The sequence below is a fragment of the Python bivittatus genome, unplaced genomic scaffold, assembly GCF_059951505.1.
Source record: "Python bivittatus isolate LINGU-HERP-01145 unplaced genomic scaffold, Pbiv_v1 ctg000330_np1212, whole genome shotgun sequence".
Taxonomy (NCBI): domain Eukaryota; kingdom Metazoa; phylum Chordata; class Lepidosauria; order Squamata; family Pythonidae; genus Python; species Python bivittatus.
Window position 1 is genome coordinate 37,813,678 of NW_028277058.1, and position 8,146 is coordinate 37,821,823.

An 8,146-nucleotide genomic window follows, 5' to 3' on the forward strand; every position below is an offset into this window, starting at 1 on the left:
GACGTGGGCATCACGTAAAAAGAGGTGTAGACTGAGTAGCCAATCAGAGAACAGAAACGGCTTCCCCCTCCAGCAGCACCAATTAGCAGCAAAGTTTATTTAAAGAGACAGAGGAAAGTTGGAAGACACGCTATTCTGACAAGTCTGAGCGGAGCTGAAATTGAACTGAAATTGGTAACGAGCGGAATAAAAAATAGCTTGATGGGTTGTTGGAACAAGTACTGCAGGCCTAACAGGAAAGAGTGAAAGGAAGTTATCAGCTGACCAGGTTTGTCATGCAATTTTCCATTTGTTTAGGGCAGTGTTTCTTAAACTTTTTTCTCCCAGGATTCCTTTCCACTTTTAAAAATTAGGGTGAACCCCAAAAGAGCTTTTGTTTGTATGGGTTATATTTATCAATATTTACTGTATTAAAAATTAAAATGGACGCATTTGCTGCCACTACCGCTTCTCACAATTGTTTGATGGGATTTTAATATTGTATTGTTTTTCAACATAGGCTGACAAATAATTTTGATTTTGTGGACCCCTGAGTGGGTCTTGGGGACCCCCGGGGGTCCTAGGACCATACTTTAAGAACCACTGATTTAGGGGAATGGCTGGCTAGGAAGCCAATGGAGATTTCTGAACATGATTAATATGGAAAATAATAAAGATTGTTCTGAAGGATGCTATTCCCTTCCCCTCCCCTCCCCTCCCCTCCCCTCCCCTCCCCTCAGCAAAAGTTAATGTAATCAAAATCTATGAAAAAGAGACGCTCATTTTTGCTGAGTTAACACAACAGGCTAAACCAACAAGTGGATACTTGTATGTGGCTTGTTAAGCGAACAGAAGCGGGACCTCTTGAAGCTACTGAGCACTTCTGAAGATGGAACATGGATACTGACTCTACGTAGTTGCCTGGCAGAGAGTTAACCTTTGTCTCAAACGTTTAACCTGCATTTCTCAGAGGAAATCAAATGGAGAATATACTGAGACTTCTATGCTAGTAGAAATGCCTAAGATGTTTTGCTAGGTGTCATAGTTAGATTACTATCAGGTTTTCTCTCTGGGACTGCCTTGAAGTCAGTGTGAGAGCTATAATCAATTCAGCATATATAAATTATTAATAGAAGTCAGGAGACAGGATCAGTTCAAATTGCTGGTGCTTTCCTTCAACACATACCCAATTAGGATCCAAAAATTCTCTGGGTCTACCATAGCAATTGATCCACACCCAGGGATCTAAATGTGATATTCTGCTGAGTAAGATAAGGTAGGTGGAAACTGGAGGGGAACTTCTCTCATAGAATGACCTTCCCAGATATGCCTATCTTGGTCTCATTTCAGACCAGGAAACCTCTGTTTCCAAATTCAAAAAGTTTACATCAGACGGGGCCAGCTTGCCCACACTTCCTAAACTAGCTTGTTGATCTAGGTATCTTGTTTGTATGCTGAAAAATGCTATCCTGTTGCCAGTGCTGAAGTAAGATTCAGCTGAAAGCCTTCTGCAAAAGGAATATGGGACGGGTTAGGAATAAACGTTTGCCTCAGGCAGCACCACGTACTGGTTGACCCTGACCAGTTTTAGGAAGCATTCCCATGTTGCTGAAGTGTTTAGCATATTGCTCCCGATTCATTTCTGGGGAATCATTCAAAATGCTGGTTATGATCTATACAATTATAGTGGTTTAGGATCAAATGATTTGAAGGACTGCCTCTCCTGTATAAACCTGCCTAGCTTTTGAGATCTGCAATAGTGTGTGAAATCCAAACAACTCCTTGGCAAAGACAAAATTCTGCTGTAGGTTTATGTACCCAGATCCAATTTTTGTTTTGCTACTTTTGTCATTGTTACATTTCATATTGGTCCTTTGTATTTTGGGGTTGGCTGTAAGCCCCCTGCAGAAAGTCGTCAGGCAGAGAAGATCAAAGAATGTAAGAAGCATATAGGGAAAAAAAGTAACATATCTATATTATACAAAACAAGTGCCTATATCAGTGTTTCTCAACCTTGGGAACTTTAAGATGTGTGGACTTCAACTCCCAGAATTCCCCAGCCAGCATGGGAGTTGAAGTCCACACATCTTAAAGTTCCCAAGGTTGAGAAACACTGGCCTATATCAATGCATTAATATAGCAAAATCGTAGATCAGACAGTGAAGTAGGTCTCCTAAAAATTGCTTAAAATCTACACATTATTTTCTCGCCTTAAATTACTAAAGATTTGCCTGGACAAAACAGGAAAAATGCACATTTTTGAGCTGTATGAACATTGGGGTCCCCACCATCACATAAGTTCAAAAATTTTGAAAATGAAATGCTCAGTTAGTAAGGGACTCAGGAAAGTGCCCACTGTCATCAAATAAGGTTGGAAAGCATTGACCAGTATGCCAGGATTATTATGCTCCTCCATGCAATATTTACACATGGTTTTATGCTACTCTTTTAGATCTGTTCTGTTTTAGCATGTCATTTACATATGATGAATATTTTTATTCTGCTTGGAGAATGTGTGTATATGAGAACATCTTGGAAAGTAGCTGAAAAGGAGGTGTAGAAGGTTTTATAATTAAAATAATACATTTACTAACTTGGTAACACCAATAACATTATCTTGACATTCAGTAGGATTGCTTAAAGTGAAGTGAACATATTTAGCTGGATTTGTGGGTAAAAATGCAAATCTTGGAAAAAATGAGGCTTGCCAAAACTGTCCTATAGTTGGAAGGAGGATATGCTCTTATATTCACTGTTCTTCTTTGATCACCTGTTTTTACAACTACTACTTTACAGGACTTTATTTCTTTTACACTAAATTATTGCTTCCTCTGATTTTTTGTCACTAGCCAGGATGGAAATGTTCAGGTTTTTAAAAACTGCTCGGGTTTCTACTCTGGTTATATTTCAGCTAAAACTAGAATGACAGTTGTTCCTATTCTATTTGCACAGGGTTTTTTCTTACTTTTTTCAAACTGGAAACCCCAGAGGTTTTGTTTGTTTGCTTGCTTTTTTCAAAGCCAGAGAATAGAGCATTACACTCTATTTTAAAATATGTATTTTGTCTACTTTGTGTTTCAGGAACAGCCTTGTTCCAGCCCAGAGACTTTGGCTGATTTCAGGGATATTTACAGCAATGTACGGTGGGTGCAGGCAGCCAGCAGCTAACGACCAAGCACACTGGCTTAAAACAGTGATTGTGGATGCACATTCCCCAACTGCATCACAAGGCAAATGACAAATATATATCTTCAGCTGTGCTGTGTAGTTCTGTATGGAGAGTGATACAGATGCACACCTCCATCCAGTTTCCCTTCTCTATTTGCCCTTATTTTATATTAATCTTATGGCTAGATGCGTGAGTCATTGTGAAGATTCTGCTACAAAGTAAGGATCCCTGCACAGAAATCTTTCATTTGGAATTTTGATCTTAAACATGTCATACAAATGTCAGTTAAATGTCAATTAACATCTGCATGGATATTCTAGGAGGAACAGATGCATTTGTTCTGTGAAAGTACTCTCTGCATTCCACAAATTCCAAATATTCTATCCAAGTTGGTCCTATCTATCCACTGTTACAAGTTCCAAACCAAGGACTGCTAAGGCCTACTTGCAGGAAACAACTGATGATTTTAATGGCAAATGTGTTTGCAATCTATGTAATAGTATGTAGCAATAGCAGAGTTTTCAACATTGTAGCAGACAATTGTGAGATACACACATATTTGCAATATAAATGTGATTTGGTCTACAGTTCATATAGGGTTTAGACAAGGAACTAAATAGCAGATTGGTGATTTTTACTGCAAAACATTTTCAAAGTAAAATGAGATATCTTGTTAGGCTGACATCTGGTGGCCAAATTATATCGATTTTTCTATGATTAAAACTTCCCTTTTCCAGCCTGTCAAATATCCAGATCCTTCATTAATTCTCCACCAATGGTGCGTCTATATATAATTATAGTAAAGCTTTCCCAAACTCATGCTTTCCAGATATGTTTGATGGAAACTCACATGGTGGCCAAGAAGTATCTGGAGAGCACCAGAATGGAGAAAGCTAGGTTTTGGCACATTTTTTCTGACTGCTTTATTTTAATTATTGGACAGCTATCCCTTTTTCCTTTCAAGTTTATATATTTGATCAACAATAATGCTTTTGATCTGTCTGGTGTTGAAGATATATAACTCAATCTGCAATTTTATAAAAATGATTTTTTACATAACTGTATATCAAAATAATATAAATGAAGAATAACTAGAATGTTAGTCTGTTTTAAATTTTATTTTAAACCCTAAAATTACAAAGACAGCTAAATCTTCCTTGCACAAAATTACACATACAAAGTAAAATGAACAGATATCAATCCTATAAGAATTTGCTTTTGTTTAAACATAAGCATACCTAATTTTTTTTTAAACTGGAGTACTTAAAATTATGTTTTCCATTCCCCTCTGGGGGGAAAAACACTCCAAACCTTAGCAATAATTGTATACAGCTTCCTAGATTCAATATAGGCTACATTTGTGTTATCTATTATCCCCTACATTTGTTCTTCCTCCCTTACCCAGTCAAAAGACACATAATTAAAAAGTGAAGGGGGGGGGAATCCTGTAGACTCTACTCCTTATACAAAAGTTTTAATTTTAGGTGGCAGACACTGCAGTTGGGAAGCATCCAGACTCCAACAGTAGGTAATAGATAGCTTTTGTAACACTTTCTCTTGAAATTGCCAGAACCAGATGGTGGTCAGAGTCCATGCGCACACACACAAATACACTCCGAGTGTTTCTATTATCTTCTGAAGAACAGAATTAATATCTTCACTTTCTTTACTCCATTGTGGCCACATGTACAAATATTAATAGGGAGAAATTCAAACATTTGCAAGATTTTTCACTGACCCCATTTCAATCTTCCCTGCAAACAGCACAGTCCCCTTCTGAAAGAATGAAGTCAGTGGAAAGCTTATTAACCTCAACCGATCCAGCCTTCACTAGGTCTAGAAAGAAACAATCATCCACCATATTAGCTTAATTGGAAGCTTATTCATCCATGAAAAATCAAAGTTGTGTTACAGCGATCAGTTGTGGGTATATTCAGTTGAGGAGATCCAATTAAGGAAGGCCCCTAGCACATTCCCTCCATCAAATATTTCTCAAATCCTCCTCCAGAAACAAGAACATTAAGAATGTCCCTCATTAATCTTCCCTCATGCTCAGAACACAAGTATTGCATACCTTAATAGAGTAGGGAAACAAAATAATGACATAAAAATCTCTTTCAAATTACAATAGAAAAAAAAAACCAAACCAAACCCCAAATGTAGCTTTCCATACGAATGGTTTCTTAAAGTATAGGGCAAGAATTGTTCAGTCTTTATAAAGCTGCAATAGAAATGAGTAGAGAATAAAGAAGAAATCTATTTACAGAGTAGAGGTCAAGAAGAAGGTCCAAGAAAGAAGGTCCCAAACTTGCCCCTCACTTTTTCTTGGCCGACTTCTTTGCGCTGGACTTTGCTTTGGGTTTGGAGGCTTTTGCTTTTTTAGGCTTGGAAGCCTTCACAGGCTTGGCCTTGACAGTCTTTGGCTTCTTGGCTTTCTTTGGAGCAGGTGCTGGCTTCTTTTTGGCTTTCTTCGGTGCAGGCTTAGGCTTTTTGGCCGGGGACTTGGCAGCAGCTTTCTTGGGCTTAGCGGCTTTCTTGGGTGTTGTAGCCTTCTTGACTTCCTTTTTGGCCTTCTTGACCGGAGCCTTCTTGGGTTCATCGCTCTTGGCCAGGCGGAAGGAACCTGAAGCCCCGACCCCCTTGGTCTGCTTCAAGACACCTGTTGTGACCAGCCTCTTGATGGACAGCTTGATTTGGGAATCGGCATTCTCCCCTACCTTGTAGTGGCTCTTGATGTATTTCTGGATAGACTGGCGTGAAGAACCAGCGCGGCTCTTTTCAGCCTGGATGGCTGCCACAATCATGTCAGAGTACTTGGGGTGGTCCGTGGACTTCTTGGCCGCCTTGGCCCGCTTGGGTTTGGCAGCAGGTGCCGCGGTAGAGTTTTCAGTCATCCCGCTGTGCAGTTTCCCTTCAGAAAGAGAGGTCTGCTGTCTCAGCCACCGGTCTTGGGGCTAGTCCTAAACTTTCTCCAGACACGTGGGACTCCTTCCCGGCAACCTGCGTGGTACAGAAGATCCTGCTGAGATGTACTGAACTTTCCCCAACAGTTTCCTTTGCAGAGTTCTCTTTTAATGCCCAAGGAGGATGCCACCTCCTTACAGTCTCTTCCAGGCAGCTGTTGGCAGGGTGTGGTCAGGACAGTCTTCTAAGGGAATGCCCCCTCCTGAGAAGGAGCTCTGGCTAAGGCCTTTCTGCTTCACCAGTCTTTTCGGGAAGCAGGTGTCCGCTCTCAGGCTCGGGGACTGCTTTGTGCCCAAGCCCAGCTCCTGCTTGCCTTCCTTTTTCTCCCTCTCAGGGACTCAATTCCCCACCTCTTCTGACAGCTTCTGCTGCGCCCTGCCTCCGCTTCTTGCTCTGTGTCTGGCTCTCTAGGCAGCAGCCGGCGCATCCGGGTATTTAGCGCTCAGGCGCGGACCGCGGTGAGGACAGGGTTGCTGGCTGCCTGTTCAGGCCCCGAATGGCGCCGCGCCGCCGACATCTGTGTTTCTTCCGCCGCCTAAAGCGGCTTTTTCCCGCTTCTCCCCGTGGCTCTTGGGTTCCGCACCCCTGCCGCCGGCTGCTCCGGTCCTTGAGCTCTTGGTCCCCGCGGCCGGCTCCCTCTGCAGCCGTCCTCCGCCGCTTCAGGGCGCCCCAAACGGCGCTGGGTACGAGTGGGGCGCCTCGACATTTCCCCTTTGCTCCCCCCTAGCGAAGCAGCCGAGGGGAGCTCGGGCAAGAGGGAAAGCGACAAGCAAGGGGCACCCCTGGGCCGATGGGAAACCCCCGTTCCGGCACTCCAAGAGCCCCAAGAGCCGCGCGGGGAGCCCTGGAGCAGACCCCAACTAACACAGGGAGCCCCGAGCCAGCCGAGGCTCTGCTAAGACCTGGCCGGGAAGGGTGGGGGGAGCGGCTCCCCCCGGGTTGGGGGTGTCTCTGGGGGGACCCTCGCCCCCCATGCCGTGGGTCCCGTCCTCCAGCCGCCCCCTCCCCAAGTCCTAGCGCTGAGAAAACTTTCCTTTTTGTTAGATGGGAAGTTTGCAGCCATCCCCTCCCCCAAGGACCACCTGGCAGCCCCCTGCTTGGGGTTGGGGGGCACCTAGCTTGGGGACGCAGCTGGATCTTCCCTCTGACTTCGGGCGGAGAGGGGCAGAATGGGGTCTTCCTTCACTCGCCCCCCGTTACCCCCAAACGTACTTCATTGGCTGCAATGGGATCAAAATAATAAGTATGTCCACATAAGAGGGAGAGGGGAGGGGGACACAACACCCCCATAGCCGAAGTACCCCACTGCCGACTTATCTCAGACACCTCTCATTACTCCCCAGGCTGCACCTGCTTTCGTGCCCCCCGCCCCCCCAATTTGTTTTGTCCCCCACTAAAAGGCTGTAGAGATTTATACGGGCTGTTTTGTTTCTGGGCTTTTCAAGGTGGAGCCTCTCCTCTTACTTAAACACTTTCTCAACATAAGTTCCCGAGAAGGGAAGGGGGTAAGAGGCGACAGGGGCTTGAAGAGCCATTTCCCTAAATGAATTAACCCTAATTTGCCAGCCCTGGCGGAGGGCTTAACTGTTGGAAGACTACATGTACGTGCAATCGCCATCTTGCTGGAAGAAATGTGGTTGTTTTTTTCCCCATCTCCCCTCTTAGGAGTGTTGTTGTTGTTGATAATAAAGATATTAGTGAAAAGCGTCGTGGCTGCAACCCGAAAGACTCGGAGCTGCAAAGTGTCGGCTTGTGGTATCGGAAAAACTCGGGAGGAAGAGTAAAAAAAAAAAAAAAGCACACCTCTAGAATACTTCTTTTAAAAGAGGGAATTATAAGATCGAACTGGCATCCTAGCAACACGGAGAATACCACCGAAAAAACACACATCCAGGTACATTAGCATCTCTCCCCACTTTCAGGATACCCCGTCGCTGCTCAGTTCCAAAAACTGAGTTAGCAATGTGTCTTTGTTTTGTTTTTTTAAGCAAAACCATGAGATGCAGTTATATGGCAGCAGTAGAATGTGAATAA

General features: G+C 43.6%; 1 protein-coding gene across 1 annotated transcript; it reads right to left on the reverse strand.

The window, feature by feature from the left end:
* Positions 1 to 4,480: 4,480 nt before the first annotated feature.
* H1-0 (H1.0 linker histone) lies at positions 4,481 to 6,529 on the reverse strand. The gene has a single exon (XM_007439096.4). It carries the CDS (start codon positions 6,040 to 6,042, stop codon positions 5,464 to 5,466), a length of 579 nt encoding a protein of 192 aa, XP_007439158.1. The 5' UTR covers positions 6,043 to 6,529; the 3' UTR covers positions 4,481 to 5,463.
* Positions 6,530 to 8,146: the final 1,617 nt, after the last annotated feature.

Bases quoted from the DNA above. Each gene is read 5' to 3' on its own strand.
- H1-0 (XM_007439096.4), bottom strand. From the start codon at position 6,042: ATGACTGAAAACTCTACCGCGGCACCTGCTGCCAAACCCAAGCGGGCC.